Genomic DNA, 27751 nt, shown 5'->3' on the forward strand with positions numbered 1-27751 from the left:
TCTCTGCCCATCTTATTAAGGAAGGTAATCATCTTAGCATCTAATTCTGGAGTGTATGCAACCTTGTTAGCAAGTGAAGGTCTTGGACACTCTGATCTAAGACGTGTCCTCACTTCCTTAGGCATCTCTTTCCTTATCCAGAATTCAACGTACTGAGCAACATGCTTAACTGGTACCCACTGAGGTGAAAGCGGATGTTGGATGGTATTAGGGTCAAACATTAGCTCACCCAAGGGATCCGTCATCTGATCCAAAGAAACAACATCCAATTCTTTCTTTACCTTCTTATTAATTACCTCCTCCTCATCCGAGGTGCCAAAGTCAGACGAGCATGAAATGATAATGTCCCCACTGCTTGAGGACTCATCGCAGACTAAAGTTCTACGATCCCCTTTATTGGCCTTTATAGCCACTTTCTTAGACTTCGTTGGAGTTTCTTCCCTATTGTCTTTCTTTACAAAAACCCCTTTTCTTTGTCCATGTTTCACTGTGGACAAATGCTTCCTCTTCCTTTCGCATTTTCTTCCTGAACCACTCGGCTTAGCTTCATCAAGCCTCCTCCACTGACCAAAACTGCTCCTCAAAAGGAATAGTTTTAACGATCTTTTTCTCTATTTTGTTCATACAATCATCCATTTTCTTACCAAGCTGAGAAGCCAGTACGGACATAGCCTTTTCAACACACTCCTTAACCTTGTCTTCCAAAATATCACTGTTTTCCTTATTAACTTCCATAATAACTCTTCCTCACAAATATGACAAAAGCTTTCTCAAATGTCAAATATCTGACTGACCAAAAAAGGCACACCTATTAGAACCACTAACTTACTTGAGATACCAGAATTTAATTTCCCTATACTGAATTCAACACTTTCTTACTATGAACTCCCCTGACCTTCGTTATGAAAAATCAAACCACTGTGACTAAAATAAATAACCGAATACTGGCACTTTTGCTTGTCCAAAAGATGGCTGCCAGACTATCATAGACTTTAAAATAAAAATCCCAAAGCAAAATGGCCGCCGAGTCATGTGACCCTAATACAGTGGCCTCTAAGGAACAAGATTGAAAATTAACTTACTAGCAAACACATCTCGTTCCACGATATCCTAACGCCAAAAGCAACTAATCGTGAGTAAGCTTAACTTAGTACATTTTCCTCAATTTATACCCAAAAACTTTTGTTTGATAGCGATAGCGTTACCTTTATCAAGAAACGCGATCGTTACACTCGCGCGCGCTATACTATGACTGCGCTACCCGTCCTGAACTACGCGTCCGTTAACGTCGCGCGCCAAACCGCGCTATTGTCCGACCAACTTTAAATTAATGGAGGGTACGCTAACAAAGATACAAAATCGTATATGGCAATAAATAATCATGAACTCATACCCATTCGCTCCCGCAGACTTTCCCGGTGAATTACTTAATCTTTGCGTTGTAAATACTCACGCCAATCAAAAAATCAACAATCAACCCCAAAAATTCCTCATTGAATTCTTATGACAACGGAATCATGGTTTGAAGGATCTCCAGGCCCACAACTAATTCGCCTAAAATAGATCCATGCGCGTGCGGTAATGAACCTTTGCGCTCGCTTCAAATAATGTGTTTCTTATAAATCATGTTTGTCAGTCTTTCCTACTTTAAATTGATTTTAAAAATACATTGTATTGATTATAATAACACGCTAAATGAGTAACTATTTATCTTACAACTTTAAAAGGGTTAAAACATTGTTAACTTAAAATTTACAAATTCAGTCAATATTTAATCCACTTAATCATTAGCTAATTACAGTGGATTATCCTTTAACAAATTTCTTATAATCTTTTAATAACATTTCAAGATAAAAATAAATGATTAATTAAGAGCGAACTTATCTCAGCTGTGAGCAGCAACAAAAGAAGGAAGATGGCTGCCTCTCACAGGATTTTGTGGACTTTGGAATTCTAGAGTAATGTTCTAAATTCTTTATATTGTTTGATGTTGCTGCTGTGAGTTGCAATTAAAGATATATGCATAATATTGGCCTCCGTACCTTGCCATAAAATCACCTATTTACCAACCTAATTGCTGTGCCTGACCTTGGCATGACTGCCTGCAATGGAGGAAAGTAGGAGACGGCCACGTTCAGGACAGTTACTGCTTCCAGGTTAATTTACTTTGAACTTGTTTCGAGGCTTGGAACGCACGCACAAGGACTGTGTGAGCGCCGATTGGCTGAAGTGTATGGGTTGTCATCTCAGAGTGTACGTGCCCAGGAAGGTAATGTAGATGCGTTCTGTCCTCCCGGTGCTGGTTGCAGAGTACGTAGGAAAATCCTGAAGAGGTGGAGGCTGCGAGTGCACTTAGCCAGGCGCCGCGCGGTCCTTCATGTCTGCCCTGCGGAGGCCGGGAGCTGGCGGCGGGGAGGCCGGGCTCAGCTACGGATATTACGCAGTGGATCCATTAGGCAGCCGAGCCCAGGCCGTGGGGCAAGAACCTCTTCAGCACTGGGGGCAGCAAGTTCCCGCCGGCTACTACCATCAGCAGCAGCCGCAGGAAATGGGTAACGGCTGGGGAGACCCGGGTCGAGCCCGGGGGCAACAGCAGGTGAGGAGAGGGAAACCGGCACGAGAGTGGTGGATGCTGGATGTGTGGTTCGCTAAGAGGTCAGACGTGAAGATGCCGTTAGAGGAGTAACATTGCTAAATAGACAGAACGGGAATTTCTTCTGGCAAGGAGACAGTGGGCAGCAAGGTAAAGGGAGTGGCACGAGCAGCCTGAAATCTTATGAAGCCGAAGACTTGGTTGCCCGAGATAGCTGAAATTGTAAACGGCGTTCCAGGCCTTTTAAATCGGTTTTCTAGGTAATGTGCTACTGTGGGCGAGCTGCCTGGCAATAAGCAGTTGGGTGTTTTGGCTTGAGTAGTTAGTAGGACAGTGCAGCAGCAGCAATGCATAACATGTTGCATGTATTTACGCATCTTCCGCATTATCCGAAGATTCATACTAATGTTTTCGTATCTGCTGATTGGTAAGGAAATGTGATATGGTCTGCAGACTTCCTCGGTACTGCACTTCCACTGATCGCATGTTAAATGGATGGGACTTAAAAGCAGTGTGGTCTGGTTGGTGTTACTACTTCTTCTCAACTGGAGTCCTAATACTATTGTCCCCAATAAGAGCAGCACTCAAACTAGATCGTGTTCAAAATGTCGGATATTTTTCTCCTATTTACTTGTTAATATATCCAATAAAGCAACAACCTCACTCTTGGTTTTGCTCTCATGCTGTTCTGTGTTAACTGAATCCACAGGTGACCGGCGAAATGATCTTCTTCGTGTCGTTTGGTACAGTTGACAGAAAGGCTTCATGTTCCAATTGTTGTAAGGCTTCTGCTCTTCAAATTCCTACCGCTTACATTTTATCAGGGTCATTATATCAATGGGTATTTGAGCACTATAACATAAGAACTTTACCAACCTGCACAAAGCGGTTGATACAGAGTTTCATATACGAACGGATTTGTAACTAGTGAAGATCACATAAGAATCTTTTTTGTTTTTGAAAATCTTTCTATTCGTTTTTAAAACATAACAATGAAGTGCAGCAGTACGTTATGTATCATCGCATTTCTAATATGAAAGTCATAGAAAGCGGGGTTGCCAAGTAGAATCAAGGAAACAAAGAGGAACAGATTAACATCATGCAGACACACATACTCCGGTGTTATAGGGGTAATACAGTTTGAGTGAACCAGGGCTCTAAGTGATATGAAAAAACTGTGGGGTTCTCAAAGGGGCGTGGCCAGTGTAATTAAGGGCGTGGCTTAAACACTTAATCTAAAAATCTGTTGAGCATAGTGTGCCGCATGACTTGTATTTTGCTGTTTCTGTCATTGCTTCTAGATATGATACAAGTAACATCATATCTACAAGAAGTCAGGACTATTGGCTTTGTCAATGGTTGCTAGTTGCATAAGATAAACAAGCAGGAACTATGGCTTGTATATATTATTGAAAATACTTCCACAAACCCCCCCCCCCCCCCTCCCCCATCGTGTGTGGCAGCCCGGCAGAGACAGCTTCCCGGGCTCACACACAGCCGCACCCGAGTACTTCACAGGTCTTTAAAAGACCATTTATGTGTTAATGAGGCTTCGTTGTTTTTCACCCCTTCTGAGCCCCTGCAGCTCCATTCTGCATATTGCTGGAAGAGTCAGCCCCCCCCCCCCCGAAATTTTTTAGTTGCCCCCCCAAATTTGGCTATAGTTGGGCCTCTGCCTGGCATGATGTCATGCCTTTTTGACTTCTGCACTAGTGAGAAGTGAGCAGTGTGAGCAGCGTACATCAATGTGCCTGCTGTCACTGCAGTCTGCAAAAAAATGGACAGCCTGTGTGCCAGGGTACAAAACAGAGCCCGATTGAGACCCGTTTCGAGGCCTCCTTAAAAAAACTGCCGGTTGTGATATTCTGCCTTTCTTCTGATGTCATGTTGTTATGGTAACCCCAGTATTCTTTTGCATTGCTGTATCTGTAGTTGTAGAATCCATTTAGAATGTATTGGTTCAAATATTACTGTTACCTGAGGAGACTCTGGGACTGGATGGGTCTCTTTCTTTCTCCATGAAATAAACCCTTTCTTCAACTTACTACATTCTTGGAGAGTGATTCTTATTCCTGCTCCTGGATCTTACACCGGTGCTCAGACCCAGTGAGACCCGGCCCACTTAAAGCCCTGGAGTGAACCTTGCATGCCTCTTAATACCACCCACTTGTGGTAGAGGGAGCATGGGAGTGTAGGCGGTTGCCTGTTTGTTCAGCTCAGTCACCTTACCAGACAGTATAGATGGAGCTGCATCTTGTCCTTCTGATGCGTTAACGTTTGAGTTGTCTCCCAGGTCAGTGCCCTGATTGCCCAACACGTTCCAACTCTCAAGCTCTCATTCTACGTTATCAGTGCGAACCCTCAGGAGCGCATTCTTCCGCTGTTGCCCATTACAGGAAGTCAGCAAGCCATTTAGACGTAGTTGGCGGGGTCGGGTTAGCCCAGTGTGTGGCTAATCCCAGCTGAGTTAATTTGTACCTCATTTTCTTTATCCTTCTGGGGAAGAGGTAGCAATCCCAGTAGGGCTGTGAGCTCTACAGTCACCTTTGTCACTCTACGCACTTCCTGCAGTACCTCACCCCAAAACGTCTGTAACTGTGTACAGTCCCGTGGAGCATGCCTAAAATCTGCTGTGACTGCAGCACACAGAGTGCAGGGCACGGCACATCGGATAGACTCTATGCCGGTGCTGTGGCATCAGGTAGGCTCTATGTATATGTAATAAAATTGTATCAATTTAAATTGGGCTTTACTGACTATGTCATGCACTTGTTGCAGGGCCCTGTTCCCGCTTATGGATGGAGAATGGGTCTCCAACTCCTCGTCCAAGGAGGGGCGCTTTTGTGCAATATTCGTCTTAGGCTCTTGAAGGATTAAGTTAGCTAGGAGATAATACCTTTTAGAGGAGCCGTGATCTAGAATCACCTGCAATACTTGGGACACTTCCGCTTCATCCGGGAAGGGCATCCAGATCTTGTGGGTCGTGCAAGATATGCTCGCAAATGGCAAACATTGTCCCACAATCTATGCCGGGATGGATTTCAACCTCCTCCACGACACAACGTTGCAGTTTAGAAATAGGTCTCCCACTCTCTGGCAACCACCCTCACATCATTTAGTGACATCCATGGAGTCCCTAATATGCAGTTAAAGGGTGCAGCCACCACATCGAGAGGAGCCTGGCATAGAGTGCCTGTCTCAGAACCTGCGTGACAGCTTTTTCCCATGCCTGACTGAATTGTATGACAATAAAGAGAGTCCCCTCCGGGAGTCTATGTCCGCACTTGAGCAGCAATTATGGTAGAGCCAGATAGCAATGTCTTCTCCCAGTTAGGACGGTCGTTGCACCATAGAGTGGCGAACTGCAATAGGCCTTGCAGGTAGTATAGTTTGAGGTCTGGGATATCCAGTCCACCCTGTTAAGATCCAATTTCAGGATCTCAAGGTGGACCCTGCTCCCATTCCCTGCCCACACTAGGGTCACCCACAACCTATCAATTTGCGGAAACAGTGTGGTTGGCATCACACAGAACAAATTTTGCAGTGCATACAGTCAGTGGGGCAATAGGACCATTTTGCTAATGCCACCCTACCTTTCACTGACCATGGTAGAGTGATCCAGAACCAAACAGAGGCTGTAAGGCCTTCCAATACCCTTCTCATGTTCACTTCATACTGTAGTTGGCAGTCATGTGCTATCTGCATACCCAGATAACGGAAACTCCGGCTGTCCCATGGTAATCCCACTGCAGGGAGATCGGATGCATCCAAGTCAGCCTGTACTGCCAGTGGGAACAGCACAGCCATGTGGTGATTTACACACAGCCCGATACATCTTGGAGATGTTGCCAATAGCTCTATACCGAGCACGAACAGGAACGGTAACAGTGGGCAGCCCTGTCACATTCACATTTCAATAAAAAGGTATTGGACACCTCACTTCAGTGCGCATCCTCACACTTGTCTCTGTATGCAGGAGTCGCACCCACGCAAGTAATTCCACACTGAGTCCTATCTAGCAGAGGACCTCCTAGAGATACACCCAGGACAAGGTTTTAAACGCATTATCTTTGTCTAAGGCTATTAGTGGTGCTTTTATGCCTGTGGCTCTAGTTTCATGCATCACACGGGACAGTCTTCTCAAGTTCATATGTGTACCTCTTCCCGGCATGAAGCCAAATTGATCATCCCGGGCTAGATGCATGATCACCCAACTTAGCTGTAGCGCCAGGACCGTGGCAAGTAATTTAACGTCGACATTAAGCATAGAGAGCAGCCTGTAAGACCCAGGGTTAGCAGGATTTTTGCTTGGTTTGGAGAGCATAATTCTAAGGGCTTCCCGCATATGAACCGGTAATTCGCCAGCATTTTGTTGCTCGTGTAAATTTTCGAGGAGTGCAGGGAGGTGGAGTATGCCAGGAAATATTCAACCAGGAGACCTGGTCCCGGACATTTCCCTCTGGCCATATCCCGAAGGGCCTTGTGTAATACCTCCAGTGTGATGTCTTCTCTGAGCCCCTCTTCCTGGGCCTCTGTCAGCCTGGGGATGTCAAATCTGCTTCTAAAACAAAACAAACCTCGACCTTAGGCCTCTTACATGAACTGGAGCTGCATACACCCGTGCTAGGTGGTCGCACAGTAGCAGGTTAATTTCTGCTTGACCCATGGTTAACATACCATCTGGTCTGCGGAGGGCGAGTGTAAGTGATGGGGGACTTTCACACGTTTTAGCAGCTAGGCCAACATGCAGCCCGCCCTATCGCCTTCCCCATGAAGATTCTGTCTACAGTCTTTCTGGACATAACCGTCCAGTCTGCCCCTGATGGCAACCCCTCTCCTATGCGCCTCTGTCAGGGTTACATCTCATGCCTCATGTCCCAGCGTTTGTCTCTGTAGTCTCAGAAAACGCGCTTTCTCAGTTCTTGCTCCAGTTTCTTCCTGATACCATATGTCTTGCAGAGACTTTTACCGCGGGCACCCATTTTAAGAGCCCCTCACTCTGCACCGCATGTCTGGGAGGTGTTCCACTTCATAGCAAATAAGCCTTGCAGTGCTTTAATCATATCTATGTTATATTCTGAGTCAACCAACGCCTCGGCCCACAGCCTCCATAAGGGGATACAAGGTCTATGACTTAGCACTCCAATAGCAATGGGTCGTGGTCGGAGAGAAACTGCACTTGATATCTTAACTTCTTGACATTAAGCTCATCCTCATTTGTTAGGAGAAAACTGTCCAGACGACTATGGGCACTGTGAGTGGGGAAGTAACAGAATTCCGTAATCGTGGGCTGGAGCTCCCTCCATATGTCATTGAGTTGCAGACTAGTCATGGTTTCCCGAAACCCCATCACCTTATTGGGGTTTGTGCCCATCTGGGTCGGTTGGCGGTCCACTCAACCATCTGAAATACAAATGAAATCACCTGTCCAAATGATAGGCAGTCCGATGTAGGGGAGTAACTAAGTTTCCAGAGCTCCGAAGAACCCTTCATCGTCCATATTAGGTGCATATACGTTAAGCATGCAAAGTTCCCGACCATCCAATATACAATGGAAATGTACATTTGGTCAGGCCATGCCAGATACCTGTCCTTGCAACTGATGCAAGACTCCTGGGCCACCCATATAGACACCCCTCTGGCATAGGAGGAATATGTAGAGGAATTATAGTTGTCCTCACTGTTTGTGCAGCTTCTGGGCTTCGGCATCTAGTAGGTGCGCATCCTGAAATAGCTCAATGTGCACCCCCGTCCTCCTAAGATAGTTGTGGGCCCTATATAGTTTTACAAAGAAACTCAACCCTTGCACATTCCATGTGAGTATACGCACTGTGTCAGTCATTATAGAGTCACACCTGGTATAGCCATCACCCCCCCCCCCCCCCCCCCACCCTCTATTCAGATACACAATTGCTACTGCGCTAACAATAACTGTAATCCATGAACAGATCCTAATCACCCTCCCCGGGGGACTAGTGTCTTCCCAAGTATTGTAACGCACCCACCCACTCTAACAACCCCAATAGAACTTCAGTGTGTGCTTGAAATCAGTGTTGGGTGTGTTACTTGAGCTATAACTATGGGGTAAGAATGGTCAGGCAAAAACCCTGTGAGTGGCCTGTTTGTCGTTCGTTTCCTGTGTACCCTGTGATACTCACTTCACTTCGTTCAGACTTAAACATACCACGTTAAAGGGCGAAGGGGAGAAAAATAGTGGTAAGAAAAAGCAGAGCTAAACGAGAGACACGGGAGAGGGTCAACCCAGTAAACGTGCGTCCAGGGCCTGTTAATGATGCTGCCCCCATGCCCAGTAATACCCCATACATTAGAACACATAGTTGGCCCAAAGACTTCAGGGGCTGCTGTGATCTGAGTCTGGATTACCAGCTCCTTATCAGAGTGATGAACTCCCATGGATTTGTACAGTACCTGATCTGTTGGTCACCTAACGCATGAAGACGCCACCCCCCCCACCATCAGACCGCTTCGTTGCCACCCTCGTTATGTTGCAGTAGTGTCACCAACTGATCGTCCGGGATCATCCACCAGGTCAAAGTCTGTGCAGGAGTTTGCAGCAGAGGTGACAGGCTCTACCGGCACCCTGCCCTGCTCCCACTCCTGTTGTTGTATTTCCAGGGACCGGGAACCATCCAGCCGCACAAGCACTCTTGCACCGGAACCCTAACATCGCCTTGTTCTCCTAGATGTGAGCGCTGGACCTCCCTTTGGCCTGACACCATCTTGGTTCCGTCCCAAGGGTGTCTCCATGATCCGGTCGCTTCCTTTGATCTCCAACTAGTCCCATGTCTCTTCTGGTGTCATAAATAAATAGGAGGAGCCGTCCTGTATTACCTTCAGCTTGGCAGGGTAAAGCAACAGACATGTCAGTCCCATCTCTTTCAGTTTTTGCTTGGTCCTGCTAAGGGATTGCCTCTGCAGCTGCACAGCCCTAGTATAATCCGCGAAGATGCATAAGGTGTGACCCTCAGGAAATCCTACAAACCTTAGGTAGCATCTGCGGGACTGTCTCTTTGCACCTTCAACTCTTGCCTCTATTTTGAGTGGGGCTCGAGCTCAGTCACCGTGGCCTTCAGTGTGGAGACCTCCTCCCGCATCTCAGTGATCTATTGCTCCGTGGCCACAGACCTCTCTGCCACCCTGCGCATATCTGTCCATAGCAGATTGATTTCTAGTGCCATTGCCTCGATCTTTGATGTACTGCCAAGCCAGAAGCTTCAATACATGCCAGGATCTGGGTGCCCGATGGCTGTCGTGCCCTGTGGATTTTTGCCGTCAGTGGGCCTCTACCCGCACCCGGGGAAGTGAATTGGTCCATCTTTGTTTGATGGGTTCCCCTAGTTGGTATATCTTTACCCATGTTATGTGGGCGGCCCCAGCCAGTCAGTTTTGGCACAGGGGCTCAATTGTCTGCACACCAGGCGCAGCCGATCCCACAGCAGAGTTAGCGGTGCCTCTCGATGCTATTGTAGGTTTCAGCCTACTTTTTGAGCTTCCTCTAACGCCGGCAATGCTCACATCCTCCTTCAAGCCCCTGTGATCTCCGGGCCTCGCGTTGCCAGTCTTTACACACTTGGACTTGTGTCCTTCAATCCTGCCAAGAAACAGGGAGGAGTCAGCGCTTTCCACCCTCGCCCCACAAGCTCCGCAGGCTATCACCAGATGTCGGGGAGTTAGCGATGGCAAAGCCAAACAGCCTCTCAGCGGTGGTCAGATCTCAGACTATGAGGTCCCCAACCAGTCTACGGCTGCCTCTAGTGAGTGTCTCTAGACCATAGCAGATCCTTAACCATACATATGAGAAGTGACTGAGGGAGTACAGCTGGCAACCGTGAAAGTCGTGGGTTGCGGTTCATGCGGGCACCTGGGGGAGGTGCGAATCACCTACTGCACTTCACTCGGGGAGGGCGGATTGGCCATGATTTTACAGCCAACTTCTCAAGGCTGCCAATTCCATAAGTTTACACCAGTCTCCCTAGTGTGCAGGTGGTATCATAGGGAGCCCCATTTATCTATGGATTTGCCACATTGTCCGACCCTGAATGCAGGGCCTAGCCGCATCTTACCGCCTCTCACTCGTGGAGTGGGGGGGAAGAGGCATCAGGCAACAGGTCATTAACGGGCTGCCTGCAATCTCAAGGGCGACCGGGGCGTGTGGTCACTAGAGGCCCGCACCAGGATTTCGGGCAATGTCTGATTGCCGTTAGCATGCAGGGCTGAACCAGGCACGTCTCATGTAGTTTGCCCCTGGTAAGCAAGCACCACAGTCCAGTGTCCTGCTGTTTGGCGCTGTGCCCCAGGCCCACACTGTAGACATCCACTCTCAACCGGACCTCGGTCAGGCACGCGTGGCTGCACGGACTCCTTTGTTTGCGGCGGATGAGTCGGCTCTGAACAGTGCTATTATGACTCCCCAGCTTGCACCCCGCTGTACGATCTAGATTTCGGGCATCACAGGATATTGGAGGCAGCAGGATGCGGTAGGATCACATAAACAGGCTCGGAGCTAGTCTCTAGTGCTACCGCTCGGCCATCTTGCTGCCGAGCTCCTTCCCCCCCCCCCGCCATAAGAAAAGTTAACGTGAAATTGCCATATATAGTTTCATTTTTACAAACATATTGCACAGAAACCTAACCAATTTACCATTTGCCACAATGACCAGAATTGTTCTGTGAGCCAAACCGGTTTAACAGGTTATTTAGGTTCTAAGTTAGTAGGTGAAGATGTCCTTCATCAACAAAGATGGTCTGTGTTATGACGCCTAGAGTAAGGTCAAGACAATTTAAGTCCTGTCAAGTAAATGCATCAAAGGGATCATCCTTGAGGCTTCCCTTCAGCATTTATGAGATGAGTAGTCCATTTGTATGTTAAACTACAAGCAGTGACTGGTGCTTTACAGCTCCTAGGCCCTGGTCCTTTGGCTCTCCCTCTTCCAAGGACTACTACCTCATGCCATTCCCAAACTGCTCCCTGCTTGGGCTACTGCTCTTCCCCACCTTCTTCAGCCATGTTGGCAGCCAGGCATGCTGTTTAGAAATGGCCAAGTGCACAAGCTCCACTCCGCTACATAGTCTGTGCCAGTTTTGCATTTCGTCCCTCCTAAAAGACCCGGTTTATTCCTGCAAGCTTCTGCTTGGCTCTCTCAGCCACTGCAACTAGACATGAGGTACCTCCTGTGTGGTGCCTCCCCAGTTCCTTTACCCAAGACTCTGGGCTACCGATAGTACCCAACAGACAGATCTAGAGGTGAGATGTTGCCATAGTACAGTGGACCACAGGTAAATGACCCCAACCGCCACAAGTCATGCAAAGTCTCAGAAAGTGGCAGCCATCAGCATTTACAACAGGTGCAGCGCGGACGCTGGTATTGCACAGCTCCTAGCGGATGCACATCCTTTTCGAATAGATCAACACCTGTGTGCTTGTTTGGAGCATAGTTACGTTGGCTTGGCTGCTCCAGATAGTCATGACCTACTAGGTTACGTGGAAAACCAAAAACTCCAGCAGTTTGTAAATGACCCCCAGGTATTCATTTTGCTCCATTTACACTACCTAATATGCTTGTTTCATCTTATCACTACATTACATTTTAGATAAGTGTCACCTAGGATTATCTCTTAGGTCCTCATCAGCAGAGTTTCTATGTTGATACTGCCAAATTGTGGAATACAGCTTTGTTTTCATAATTGTTTTGTAGGTATTGCAGAAGTAATAGAGGGGTAATTGAAGAGAGAGAGAGTGTGTAAAACATTGCAAGTGTGTGACAGAATGTATGTATTAAGTTAGGATAAATCGGGTTCAAGGAGGCAGGCACGTTTAAAGTGCATGTCTGATAGTTTAACAACAGGAGATCATGAATGTCAACACAAAGGACATCATCTCTAAAACTAGGTAACCCATAGCTAGGAGACTATACATGCAGAAAGCAGTTGCTCCCTCAGTATTTTTCCCAGTGCAAGATGTGCAACCCATTTTTGAAGCATACGCTAGGTAGGTGAGGCTTCATCATCCTATAGGAAGGAGTACATTAATGTATGATAGGTCCATAATGGTTTGGCTATTTAGTACAGGAGTCTTTTACTTATTGTATGCTTGTCTGTTTATGGAGAGAGTACATCAGCCCTTTAACTCATCTCACTCCCTCTTTATTGTGTTGTACCTGTTCTGTAAGTCTGAGAGAACCATCGATTCCTCCTGCTACCTTTCCTTTATTTATGTTTCATGTTAAAGAAGGTTGCACTGCTGCTTTTCATGTTGTACCTTCGTTGTGAAGCTAAGTATAAAACTTTCCACTATACAAACGACAACTCAATGTGCATTACCAATGCTTGTTTTAATGCATGGCGTTAATAAAAAGAGTAAACCCTCACAAAATTCACGAGCAGAGTTTACTTTTGGTTTTACATGTAAAACGAGCAGTTTTTGAAATGTAATGGATGACTTTGTACAATTTTAAAACCTAGCTGTCTGGTGGATATATGCAACACTTTCAGACGATTCTTACATTTTTAGCCAACATCATTTGAACCCATAATGACATTGCTAAACCAAAGAACCAAAACTAGAAGCCTCACAATGCAATAGGTTGTTGGTTAAAAAGTGATGATCTGGGATTAAACAGCCCAATGGGTGAGTGGGCAGAGATCGCTTTTCTATTGCAGAGGCAAGCATCTCACTGCTAATGGGCTAACATTAACACTCTTTGGAAACACGAACTAGCATGTTAAAAATATCTATTTTACATTACCTTATGACCAGCAGCTGCGTAACGTGTGTGAAGAGACACGGAGAAAGGACAAACACTGCTCCACTTTTCTCGAGTCCATCCTCAGGCTAGAGGTTGATGTGATTTAGGTGGACTTTCTGCAACACCACTGTGATGCTTACTGCATTGAAAATGTGCAGCACATTAAACATGTGCTGCCCTGAGAGGGTCGCCAGTGGTCTAGGTTGTGTGCATTCGCAGGTCATATGGCATTCCACAAGTCTTGTGCTCACTTTGACGTGCTTAAACTGTCAAGAGCTGCCCACAGTCTTCTTGTTTTCTAAACGTTTTTCCTATTTCTAGTTAAAGCACGCTTCCAAAAGGTAGATGGTACCATATCTATAAACTATTGAACTGTGTTTGCTGATTTACTCAGTTCAAATGGCATTATACTAAATCCTGAGGCCCTTTATACAGCAGGAATATCACCTTTGTAAATATCTGTGTATCCATCTTCCTTTTACCCCCAGCTAAGTCCAATATGTAGAACCTGGAGGTTGCTAAAGTATTTTTCTACATGTAAAACATGGAAACACTTTTTGTTGTGTAACTAACCATCCAATGATCCATAGTCCTAATCGTTTCCATGGCTGTAGGGAAGTGCTCTTTTTCTATGTCACTCCCCACTTTTTGCCTCCATGCTGATGGATATGAGTCTGAAAGTGCACTGGAGCCGGCTGCCCCGGCTCCAGTGCTCTCCCTAAAACTGATGCATGTGAATTGGTAACCCCAATTGGCAAGGTCTTTAACCCCTATATAAGTCCCTAGTAAATAGTACCAGTGGTACCCAGGGCTTGGGAGTTAAAGGGGTCAGCAGGGCTTGAAGCACTGTTTGTGCCACCCTGAGTGACCCAGGTAAACATATGACAGCAGTCCTGCAGTCTGCAACTGCAGGAGCAGTGCAAACAGCTCAAGCAAACTTTTCCCTCACCATGTGTGGCAGGTTAAAAGCACTATTTGTAATATATGCCAGTCACCCCTAAGGAAGACCTCCTAAGCCCAGGAGGCAGGGTGCAGTCTATTAAAGGTGAGGACATAAGTGCAAGGTTATATGTCCCTATAGTAGCCTTTTCCATTTAGGTCTGCTATAAGTGATGAGCCGTCCATAGGATAAGGTGGGCTAGCACCCCGGAAAACTCAAGCTCGTCTGCTCCATTATGGTACAGCAGAAATGTCATGTTTGGTATCAGTGTGCCTCATCACCCCTAACATGATTCTCGTTTCGAGGTAGATGTGGCATGTGCCCATGTGGCTACCTTAGAGGTTGCCTGTCTGGTTGCCCCAGTCTTTCCTGTGCTCCGGCTACCAGTCTTGCAGCTGATGCTGCCAAGACAGGTAACTGCCCCCCTGCCAGGAGGTGTCAACTCTCCCAGGAGTCAAACAATGGCCTGGACTTGAAGGAGGCCACGCCTCCCTCCCTGTTAGGATGGCTAGTGAAGTGGCACATCAAGGTGGTGAGCTTCGAAACATACGCCTGTGATATGCAACCAGGCTGCTTCCCAAAGGGGGAAACGGTCCTCCCTCATCCCCAGGCCCATTTGCACCCTGGCAGTCGGGAAAAGTATGTAGTCAGGAGGTGCCCCCCCCCAAGAAGGCTAAAACAGATGTCTGGAGGGGGCTACCTCGTCCGTGCAGCTAAGGAAGGTGTCTTCGATTTTTAAAGTTGCGGAATAGAGGGTTCTGGGTAGAAAAAGTGACACACCCCAAAGATGGTCACCTCCGGGGTGGATTAGCCACTGGGGATGGTAGCCCATTGGCCACTTGCACCTACACGCCTAAATCTAGGATTTAAGGGGCTTCCTTAGCACAAGAACCTCCATTCCGATTAGAATTGCAACAGAGGACACAGAAGAGACCTTGGTCTGTAGCAACAGGAGCTTCACAAACCAAAGGCTTGATACTCTGCTCCTGTGGCAACCATCCTGGAACTGCACAACTGTGACTTGTCCCGGACCAAAGGCCAGTTTCCCCCAAAGAGAAGGACCGCCTTTTGTGAGTCAAAGGCAACTCCAGACTCCCTTGGACTAGTGGTGCTAGTCTCCTGCAGTCCACAGGTAAAAATAACTTACCGGAGCCAAAGAATCGCTGGCCGTAGGCCCCTCCTGAGAAATCGCCGAAAAGTAGATGATTCAGTGTATTGTGGGAAAATTAGTCCCGATTTCCACCAATTTTTAGGCAGCTCCCGTTTTTCCCCGGACATCGAAACAACTTCTTGCTGACCTTACAGATGCCAAGGCTCATTAGTTGCCATTTCGGCAACCACCACCTTTACTCCTATGCTGCAACAAAAGGGGTACTCCACAACGCTTCCATCCGACCACAGCATTGTCCTCGTTGTCGATTCTGTGCACCAGTTTCCTTTAACAGCACCATGTGAGTGGCAAAAAAAGCTCCCCCGCGGCTCCCGCTTCAGCACCAAAGACAGCCAGGACAACTCTGTACCCGGGCTTCTCTAGCTAGGTAAATTCAAACTGACTTGGTCCTGGGACCCGCATCACCTTTACTCTCCTTGGGTTCCACGCAACTCGACCTGTAAGTGCCGATTGTCACTAGTGCTTTTTACTATTGACCGCAATGCTAAAGGTTTGCAGTATTGATTTGCACCAATTTTAATTCTGCTTCTAAACTCCATAACTTCGGTTATACTTATATGATTGACCTCGTTTTGGTGTCTAAATTCATAGAAAAATCTGCTTAATCTTTGGTGTCTGATTTCTTTTGAGTCGTGTCAATTACATATTGTCCATGTTGGTACTCTGAAATGCTTCACACGTTGCCAGTGAAGCCTAACTAGCATCACTGCATGGTACTCCACCTTCCTACTCTGGCCAACTCTTTTAGAAGAAATAAAGAGACGCTACAGGTCTCTTATTGCCATCTATTTCCCTGTTACAAGAATATCCTGAAAAAAGGAATAACTTTTGATATTTGTTCTTTTTGTTGTTTACCCTCAATAGGCCCTTTTTTGGATTGAAATTTTGGTGCATCCAAGGCCAGGATAAAGCTTTAATAAAAACGTCTTCTGTCAGAAAACTTGCTTCACATTTCTAGATACTACATCCTCTACTTTTATATCCATGTATTGCATAGCAGTATACGCATTTAATTTTGTTTTTACTGAAAAACCACAAAACATCAAATTACTTCTTTGGTGTCTAGGGATCTGGATTTTTTTTTTCACATAGTATTATCTTTCTTATGGTGTTGTTTTTTATTTCACTTTCAAGATACAATTATAAATTTTTTCTACCTCTGGTTTTATTATCAGAGATCAACTGTATGACTACATAAGGGCAAACAAAGTTCCATCACGATGCACCTATAACTAGGATCTCATCATTCTATCTTGCTTTGCTCTCTTTTACCATGACTTTAGAGAACACTGTTTTGAAAATAACTCCATTTTAGTTGGACATTGGAAACACATCCCACATCAATTCCATGAACAAAAAAACTAAAACGAAACTTCTAGGATAATTATTGAAAATAAAATATTTAGATGAGTATATTTCTCAATAAATGTCTAAGTACATCAGTCATAAACAATTATGATTATCTAACTAGCCTTTATTACTTACATGTGGCGGTGACGGTACCCGTAATTCGGAGCGGGTCCGCCATCGCTGTTAGCGCGCTAGTGGTTCGAGAGCGGTGGCTACTTATAAGCAGCCTGTCGACTCAGCGCGGTGGGCGCGCCAATGGCAAGTCTGTCTGCGCCCGTCAGGGCAGCGATCATGCGCAGTAGCCGATTGCGCCCCAAAGGCATGCACGTCTGCGCCCGTCCGTGCCCAGATCGCACTGAGGTCTGTAACCCCTGCCCAATTTACCCCAGGAATGAGGCACCCAATACATTACACAAGTGGAGAGCTTCAAGCACTGGGAGCAGTCGGTAAGCACCTAAACTGCTCCATATTAGAACTGGACCGCGACCTAAACTTAACTACTTGCCCTAATTGCAAGTTATTCCTCATGGAGCTACCAATCGGGCATTTCAAGATTAGGGAACTCAAGACAAAAGAAGGTACACAGAAAGGCAAACTTTTTAAATGCTCCTTATTAAACGCTAGGTCCCTAGTCAGGCATAGACACGAACTTGCGCTCCATGCTGACACCTATAAGACAGACATCCTATTTGTTACAGAAACTTGGGCGAACGAAGCGTCCGGCCCGGACCTGATTGAAGCCATACCCTCAGGCTACAAAATGGTGCACGCTGACAGGAAATTGAAGAGAGGTGGGGGGTTAGCCATTATTATTAGAGATTCAACCTCTATAAAGTATACTCCAGGCACGAATGTCGCAATTTGTGAAAACATCTCCTTTCAAATTGAATTAACTAAAATTACTCATTAAATGGAACACTATTGTATCGCCCCCTAGGGCTTAGAGAGAATTTTTTTCTAATATAAGCACCTTGACAGAGCACTGTGTCACTAGTTCAGATTATCTAGTACTGGGCGACTTTAACTTCCACCTAGAATACAGTAAGGACAGTGACACCATCCAATTGTTAGAACTCATGAGACTCTAGGTCTCAACCAGAGAATTGAAGGCCCCACCCACACAGCGGGTCATAGACTGGACGGGATTTTCTCAAACAATTTACCACTTGCAGTAACACACATTCTCCCCCTGCTATGGTCAGACCATAAGGCTCTGTTCTCTATCAGCCTACCTCAGCCACAAAAAGCAGCCATGGCATCATCCTCGGGGACCCAAAAATTCAGACCATGGCGCAAAATAAACACAGACGAGCTCAAAGACCCTGCTAGATACACTTCCCTCAATAAGTGTAGTTGATGATGTTGATACAGCCATAGCCAAAAGGGGGGGGGGGACGTGGGGGCCTTTATCCACTCCTACAAGAGTGGGAGGTCCAGCATAAATCGGCCCCAATGAACGTTATACAGCCACACATAGATACACCACTTGGGTAAAAAATGACACCCGAAAAAGTGCAGAAACACCATCGCGGCACCCGTCTGAACCCTGGTTCTCTGCGTGCCTAAGGGCTCAGAAATAAACATGCAGGAAACTAGAGAGAGTATGGAGATCCAAGTATGATTCTCTAGACCGAGAGACCTACAACAAAGCCATTGCTGAATACAAAATCCTTATACAAGGAGAGAAAACAACATACTTCACTGAAATAATTCCCCTAGCAGTAAATTCAGCCAAAGAACCTTTTAGTATGATAACTATGATCACAAAACTGATTGCACAGCAAATAAAACCTTCTGTGACACCCTTGCTAGTTTTTTTCGAATTAAAGTCACTGAGGTCTTCAATTCCTTCACATTAAATCACAACGAAGAGTCCACACCTCCTGTGAACAACTCCCCTACAATTCTGGGCAGGTTCTCTCTCCTTAACAAAGAGCAGGTTTTGAAACTTAGAATGTCATGCAAATCGGGGTCCCCACTAGACCCTTGCCCCCCAAAAATTATACACTTAGGTTCTGAGGAAATATGAATTTTGTGATCAGTTATGTCCCCTATCGTAGACCCCAACGGCTCCATGTGCATGCTATAAGTACATGTATATTCCCTCCTGCTCCAGTTCTGAAGACGCAAATATATGTGCGTCCACCGTCAACATGTCCTCTTTCAGATCCGCCATGAATGGGTCAGATATTCCATTCCTAAGTATGAAAGGCCACCGACTTTATGTGGTTCATTTTCCACATTTCACAGATTCAGGCGAGTAGGCCCGAATTCTGTCATCAAGCCTTTTCCTGCCTTCTGCCTCTGAAAGCTCCAGTCTGAGCCTGCATCTGTGACCATGAACTTTGTCTTACTCCTTGCGCGGCTAACGGTGCCTGATCCAGCCTGTCGCCTGCCAAAAACTGTATTTCACCTTCGAGATTATCTCCTTCGCTCCTCATCCGATGCATTCCTGTCTAGCAGTTTAGGTAAACATTCCTCCAGCTACCGTGCAAAGGGCCAGGCCTCGCTGTCCTCATGCAAATAATTCATAGCCCCGTTACCATGGAATATTCCTACCCCCTCGCATCTAGTGTAGACACTTAGACGCTTGTACACGCACTAACAGTCAGTATAGTCAGTATAGATTAAGATTCTATCCTAAGAGACCTTTCCTTTTGGATAACACAGTTCTTTAAACATAGGATATTAGATATGATTTGGAATTAGGTTGACATAACCCCAGACTTCTGTCTCCACATGTAGAGCTAAATGTCAAGTCCCCTTCACCCTCTAGTTGCACGTCAATCACACGTCATGCGGCTGCGTGCGCATCTTTGCCAAACATTTCTGCTGACATTGCAGGATTCTTTTATGGATCCACCCACTTGTGACATCATGTTTAGTGACGTTTCTTGAATTACGCCCTCTATTAGCTACGTATGTACCTTTTATCAGCTGTTACGCCTCTTGCATCTGTTTCACTGTAATGTATTTTCTATAAAACTGCCTATCTGTCAATAATATATGCTCCCTTCCTTCCTGAACTTTCGTGGTGATGGAACAGAAGGCCCACAATTCGAATTGTCTCCCTTTGTATAGGAATAAAGCCTTTTAAAACCTCTAATACCACGGATTCTGCCTCTTATATTTACTGAGTTATTCTTGATAGATTTTACCGCATAAAAAATAGTACCGGTAACGAAATATTTACCACAGTTCCAGTGTTTTCGAAGAACAACTTGCACAAATCCTGAACAAAGATATCATTACAGGACATATCCCCTCTGAATGGAGGGCGGCATCCATCCAGCTCCTACTGAAAAAAAGCAATCTTGACCCCCAGGAACTAAGTAGTTCTACTCCTCTCCAGACTTCCTTTCCCGGCCAAATTACTTGAAAAAGCATTAAATAATGAGCTGATGGCTTGCATCGACCGCAACAATTTGCTGGATCCCTCCCAATACGGCTTTAGAAAGGCTCATAGCACAGAAACAAACTTGCTTGCCGCCTCAGAAGAACTCAGATGGATCATGGTTGATGGTGGTCAAGCCGTCCTGATCTTACTCAATCTCTTGGCGGCCTTTGACTTGGTAATCCACACCATTTTGATCAACCTACTAATGGAGTAGGGGAATATGAGGCATAGCCCTGACTATAATTAAAGACTTTCTAACGGACAGAAGAAACCACGTAGCCTTGGGCAATTTCACGTCAAAACAATTCAGCTTGCCCTGTGGGGTACCACTGGGCTCTTCACTAAGCCCCACCCTCTGCAGTCTGTATGTGTTGCCCCAGATTGCCCCTTGTATGTTGCCCCCTCAAGAGCAGGAAGAAGTGGGTCATAGATTCAGCTCCTACATTGGACCAAATAGATCACTGGATGAAAACAAATTGCCTGAAATTAAATGCCGGTAAAACAGAGGTGCTACTATTCGGAAACAACAGATCCTTTTGGTCGCCAATCTGGTGGCCCCAGAATATGGGACCCTTACCAACGTCAGTACAGAAAGGAAGGAACCTGGGAGTTATCTTTGATGATAAAATCCACTTTGACCATCAAGTAAAAGCAATCTCTTCTGTTTTTTATACACTAAAACTAATAAAGATCTGTCCATACATCCCAAATGAACTTCAAAAAACAGTTGTCACTTTCTGATTCTGGCCAAGTTGGACCTTGGAAATGCTCTCTTTATTGGTATCCGAAAAAAATTGTTACAAAAACTTAAAACACTGCAAAATGCAGCAGCTCGACTTCTTTCCGGAATTTCCTAACATAAGTTGGCAGTTCAAACACTGGGCAATCTGCATTTAACCTTTAAAGCACTGCATAACTCAGGACCAAGCTACTTTCGCGCAAAACTTGCCTGTTACTCCCCAGGCAGAAAGGTCAGACCCTCAGACGCAATGCCCCCCCCCCCCCCCAGCAATGCGCACTGCCTGGGACGGTAGGAGCTTTCTACTGAAAGCAGCTACACTCTGGAACGGCCTACCTTTGGCTATGAGGAAATGCTCTGACTTCCTGACCTTTTGGAAGCTAATAAAAACCTGGCTGTTCACACGCTATTAATCGGCAGCAACCATTATCCCTGCATCACCACACAAGGCAGCAGCAGCGCCAAGGCGCCTCCGGGCATTTGAGTGCTATACAAAACCAAAAATCAAATCACTATTCAAATGTTTGTAAATGCTAAAACTCTCTAAGGTCGCACTAAAGCAATGACAACATGAATTCTACTGTATTTCTTATTTTCCCCTAATTTGGTGACTTATGTTTGATTTTATCGATCGCCATAAAAAAAAGTCATGAAAGGGAATAAATGAAATACACATTATTGAAACCAACAGGTGACCTACTTCCAAATTGGGCAAGGACTTATTTGCAAATAAATTAATTGTAGAATTTTCGACATGCCATCGATCAGTTTCCAAGCATCACTTTTATATATTCTTTTAAAAGTCTCATTTATTTACAACACAAACAGCAATTTACATTTGCAAAATTCTTCTGCAAATATTTGGACATATATCTACAATTATGCATATAATATAGATGCAACATATAAATAAGTCATTATGTGCAAATTCGCGATTTATATCTACATTCCATGTTTCTTGTCTCTCTTAATTTGGTTCTGTGGTTTAGGTAGTACATCAGTTATTTGAAATCAGGATCCACCATGAGGTAGCCAACACGTAAGCAAAGCCAGTACTAAGAGGCAATCTGTCTGAAAGATATTTTGCTTTGCCCAAACTCAATCGCAAAATGTATTTGTCAATCCATAAGCTCCTCCACTGGGCAAGGTCGACACGTTTTGGTCACAGTAACTTACTGCCTCTTCAGAACCAAAGAAAGGCAAGTAATGTTGTCTCTCTAAATCAAACAAAAACAAGAAATATCATGTTTATACCTGGCTGCTTATGAATATGTACAGAATTCCCACTCCTGTACCAAAACACGCCATAGTAATCTACAACAAGCATTGGCATAGGCACTAGGTCTCTTCTTTGGGACCTTATAAGTGTTTGGTTATCCTGCACAATATCCTTGGTGCAACAACATCAACCATTGCATGGCTAAACACTATAAGGTCCCAAAGGCGAGACCTATTGGCTATGCCTTGTGAAAAACAACATCCCGGATGCCTAGTCTAACTTCAAAACATTTTTTTTTTTTAGTTTTTGCGCTAAGTATCAAATATTATTTCCACTTTTCTTGATTTTAATTGAAGTAGCCGTTAAGCGTACCAGCAGACACCGGCTAAATTTAAGCCCCCTGCAGGTGTTTGCATTACGGCCCTGTTTTGCGCAACATGTAACAGCTTGGCGTGGTACCTTCAAAAACCCACCAAAAGCAGTTAAAATACAAGGGGGTTGGGAGAAAGAGAACCGGCAGAGGGGAAAGGAGGACCAAAGAGAAAAGAAAGGGAGAGGTTGAGAGTAAATATGAACCGAGGGTGGCTTAGATCGTAAAGACAGGGAGTACATGTTTTAAAAAATGTGGCTAAACAAACGTACCTACGATGTTTAGGGGAGAGAAGCTGATATCCGAAGTAATTAATTATGATTTAAACTTGTGCCTTGTAAAAAAAAAAAGAAAAAAAAAAAAATCCCGGTTGATCTGTGTTGTTATAATTTATTTTTATTAAGTTTATGCGCAGAGGTTCTTCTTTTTCCTGCAATCTTTTTGTTTTTATAAGAATTTGCCAATGACCGTCCCGCCAGACACCGGCGTAATTTAAGTACCCTGCAGTCGATAACATTACGCCCCTGGTGTGAGCAATACCCAACAGTTTTGCATAGTACACCCCAAAATACACACAAAAAAAGTCAAATATGGGGTTAGGTGGAAAGTGGTCGAACTTATTTACTGTAATGTTTCTGGTTTTATGTAAATTTGCCCATGCGCCCTGTGGTATACACTGGCTTTAATTAAGTCCCCTGCAGGGGTTAACAGTATGCCCTTGTGTTGACTGAGGCCCAACAGCTTTGTGTACTGAAGATGTAAACGCTATGAAATAAGTTGCAATACATGGGGTCAGGGGAGAGGAGAGGCAGAGGGGAGAGGAGGATGGTAGAGAAAGCGTTTTACGATGTGTGGGGAGATAGGGGCATATTGGAATGAGGCGGGTGAGGATCAAACGATGGAAGAGTAGTGTACAGCAGAGCTGTTTTTCTTTGGGAAGTGGGGGAGGTGTGCTGTCTGCCTGCTATCACTGTGGCGGCGCTGGTCTGCTTCCAGCGAACAGTTGTGAACACAACATTGTAATTTATATTCGTGGTAGCGCCCGTGCCTTGTGAAAATAAACATCCTGGATGATCAGTGTTAGAATTTATTTTTTTAGGTTTTTGCACAAAGGTTCTTCTTTTCTCAGAATTTGTTTGGTTTTTGATAAGGATTTTCCGATCACCGTTCCACCAGACACCGGCGTAATAGAGAAACTCTTTTTAACGAAAGGGAGAGGCTGAGGGTAAATAGGAACGGAGGGTGTCTCATAGTAAAGAGATAGTGCATGTTCCCAAACCAACAAAATGTAAATGTGGCCAAACAAATGTGCCTACAATGTTCAGGGCAGAAAAATCCATCGGCAAGGTAATTACATTTTTTTTAAACTTGTGCCTTGTGAACATTATTTCAGCTTTTATTGATTTAATTGCAGTAGCCGATAAGCGTACCAGCAGACTCTGGCAAAATGTAAGCCCTGTTTTGTGCAACAGCTTGGCAAATATGAACAGAGGGTGGCTCACATTGTAAATACAGGGAGTACATGTTTAATAAAACGTGGCTAAACAAACGTGCCTACGATGTTTAGGTTAGAGAAGCTGATATCCAAAGTAATTAATTCTGATTTAAACTTGTGCCTTTATATATTTCATTTAAAGATACCACTCCCACCCCCCCCCCCCCGGCGCTGTAAGACCGCGCACAAATCAATATATGCCTCTACAACTCTGGAACACTACACTTAGTGGTCATGACTGCAACATTTTATAAAAACAAAACCACGTCAAGCCACTCCTGCATGTCTGCACCCCACCTGCTTCGAACAGGACTCTTTACAATGCATTGTTGTAGATCGAGGTACTTCATACATACATACTTACAGTTCAACCATCTTCCGTCTTGTTTTAAGGGCACGCGGTTTAAGATCATCGAAAGACGTGAGTCTGAGGCGAACACTGAACCCATGGTCTGCTCACTATAGCACGTGTTAGCGGCGAGCGTGTAACCCCGTGAACTGTCCAGCTAGCTATAAAGCGACCGGTGGCCGTGAAAAGTATCTACGTAAAATATAACTTTTCAGCAGTTTAACCCTGTAAAGTTGACACTGCAATCTAGGGGATGGTATTAGGAAGGCGAAATCGGATGCCCTCACAGGTAGGAAGGTGGGCGTGTCAATAAATGTTTATAATAAAGAAACGCAGCCTTCAGTAATTTGTTTATAAATGTAGAGTTGGTCAGATAGGCTTGCATTTTGCAGGCATGCTTTGGTAAGCGCAGCAGCTCAAAGTGAAGTGATTGACATAACTTAATAGACAAAACGGTGATACTTTTGGTGCGTTAGATAGAAAAAATATCGATGTTTGATCCGATTTCATTCAATGTGAGAGAATGTCCAAAGAAGAGAACGTGCAGTCTTGCATGTATTGTAACGAGGGGTGATAAAAAGGCTGGGTTGTGCAGGGTGAGAGCGGGGCTCAACTCTGTCATGTGCGAGGTGAAAGATTGGATGCGAGGGGCTCAAAGGGGTTTCAGTGGCGCGTTTCCCTTGCGGGAGCGAGCAGGGGCACCATCTGTTTGCAAGTTAATTACAAACAGATGGTTTCAGAGCTCGCTCCCACACGGGAATCGCCAAACGTGCACGCGCTGCCATTGAAAGCAATTCAAAGCGTGCACGTTTTTTGGCCAAAAAAGTGAATCGATTCCTAAAGGTCTCCTCCTATGTAGCGCATGCGCGCTGCGTAGGCAAGACCTAAAAACATAGAGGTTTTGCGAAATACTTCCTCTTACAGTGTTATATAATACATGGGTATCAGGCATACAGCTATTATCCTATTAAACTACTGTGAGTGTATACAGAATCATTATCCATCTTCCAACTTGAGGCATTACTGACTCCTGATCTTGTTGTGAAACTACAATCATGCAATCTTCTTACAAGAAGGCTGAACCCTTGTCCCGTTAGAACACCTTGTCCTCTTGAGGAGTGTTCCCTGTGATAATTATTTTGGTAAACATAATTCCCCTGACGTGAGCTTCAAATTATTGGCCGTCTTGAAGTGCTTCTTGCTATCACCGATTTAGTAAACTCTTACCAAGCTCCTTAGTAAGTCCGCTTATATTGTATGTACATTGCTGTGTTCAAAACAAGTTGATTAGCAACCGCTTCAAGGCTGCAATCTACAATAACACGGACAATACACATAAGTTCCTAGTCGCCAATTAAATTGCAGTGAGTACTTGTTGCTTACTTGAATTTGTTGTGAGTCATTTGCCCTGTAATTTAGTTGATATGACCTTTTTGATTCTAGACTGGATTCCCTATTGTAGAAGTGCATGCCAATCCCGCTGTGCTCAGTGTGTATGGCGCTTCTTTGTATGCACGGCATCCGCAGAACCAGTGTTTAACCCCTTCAGCGCTCATGACGGAGCCACTCCGTCATGAGCCACGGGTGCCGTGTGCTCATGACGGAGTGGTTCCGTCATGCTGCGGCCGTTGGCCGCCGCTCCTCCCACGCTGCGCTGATTCCCCGCCTGTGCGGGCGATTAGCGCAGTGGGCGGAGTCATGACGGAACCACTCCGTCATGAGCACAGCTCAACCGTGGCTCATGACGGAGTGGCTCCGTCATGAGCACAGCGCCACCGCGCTGCCCCCAAACCCCCCCCCAGCGCTGCGGCGGAATTCCCGCCGCAGCGAAGGGGTTAAGCTGTGACCGCATTGCGTGAAGTGAGGTGCAGCAAAACCATGCCCATTTTCATGTTTATCTTCAGACTGTGTTTAAGAGCATAGTCCATGATCATTTTCTCCTTATAATGACAGCTTGCTACATTAAGAAAGACGCAGGCTAATAATTCAGCCCTTCATTTATGAGTGAAAAAAGTGTTTTTCTCCAATTCATGTGACATCATCTGGTATAAGTAATTTAACAACTGAGCAAAACTTTGTATGTCTATGGAGTGCTAGTGACAGCTGCTTACAATATTGCAAGTAACCCTAGATTTCACACACGTTTGTACAACATTCTCCCAACAAGTAGTAATCCGTAAGGAAAATACTTGTTACACCAGCACACGTTATCCAGAAGACAACAGTATCTTACTGGAGATTCTTAAAATATCTAACTTTGGTTCTGAACTGTGTAGACTACATTTTTAAGCATCTTAAGTTTTTAAAGAAGTCCCAAGAAGGGAGAAATGTGAAATCTATAAATACAATTCCCTTAATGTTTCTAGATTCAAAACTAATGAATTAAAGGCATCGTTTCATCGAGATAGTTCAATCTAATGTTGAAAGAATGACATTTTTCAATCATCCTAGCTTCTTGATTGTCTAGTAAAGTGGAGAAGGACACCCCCCACCCCCTTATCTTAGTGTGCCACATAAATAACAGACAAGGCTAAATAATTTTCGGAATGATTCACCTCTTTACAGTGCTGCACTACGCAACTTGTCTCAAAACTGACTTGGATGTATGCTAGGGCCTTAGACTGCAGGCCAGCTGCCAGAGATGCCATGATTGTATCTATCATTAAGCCACAGGGTGGCACTATTGATGTAACGGCATACCACACACTTACTATGTTGAACCTAGATTACAAAATCTTAAGTAATGTACTAGCAAACCGACTGCAACTGTACCTTTCTAAACTGATGTACGAAGACCAAAATGGCTTCAATTTTACGAACAATGCATGTCACACAATATCCTATGTCCCTTAGACACTGGTTCTTTTTGTGGACATACAGAAGGCCTTCGATACCCTCTGGTGGGATTAACTGCATGCAGTCATGTCTCAGATGTCTTTGGGAGAGGGCTGGAACAAATGGGTCATGCAGCTGTATTGAAATGCCAGAGCACAAGTACATCTGGGCAAATGCATCTCTGACCATATCAAGATTGGCTGAGGGACATGGCAGGGTTGCCCCCTCTCTCCAATGCTGTCCGTGTTAGCGGTAGAATCATTCGCTTACTTACTGCGCTCGGAGGGCTTGAATTAAGGGATCCCTGATGCTGCAGGATTCTGTCCACATCTGTTCACTGTTTGCGGATCACATTTTAATCTTTTTTGCAGAATGCTCAAGCAGGCACTCCATGGAGTGTCCAACTACTTGATGAATTCGGACTGGTGTCTGGCCTCCTCACGAATTGGAAAAAAATCCTTTGACTTCCCTGTCTCTTCCAACTGTGCGAGACCTCCAGACCCAGTGCAAACCCTCGGCATCCAGTG

At 45.1% G+C, this 27751-nt stretch overlaps 1 protein-coding gene across 1 annotated transcript in view; it reads left to right on the top strand.

The window, feature by feature from the left end:
* The first annotated feature begins 2196 nt into the window (after window positions 1-2196).
* Window positions 2197-27751, top strand: part of BAG4 (BAG cochaperone 4) — a 125291-nt gene continuing 99736 nt past the window's right edge. Inside the window, exon 1 of the mRNA XM_085633735.1 lies at window positions 2197-2596. Coding sequence (XP_085489861.1) covers window positions 2378-2596 — 219 coding nt within the window. The 5' untranslated portion in view covers window positions 2197-2377. The remainder of the gene's footprint in view (window positions 2597-27751) is intronic.

This window comes from Triturus cristatus, chromosome 11, assembly GCF_964204655.1.
Source record: "Triturus cristatus chromosome 11, aTriCri1.1, whole genome shotgun sequence".
Lineage (NCBI taxonomy): Eukaryota > Metazoa > Chordata > Amphibia > Caudata > Salamandridae > Triturus > Triturus cristatus.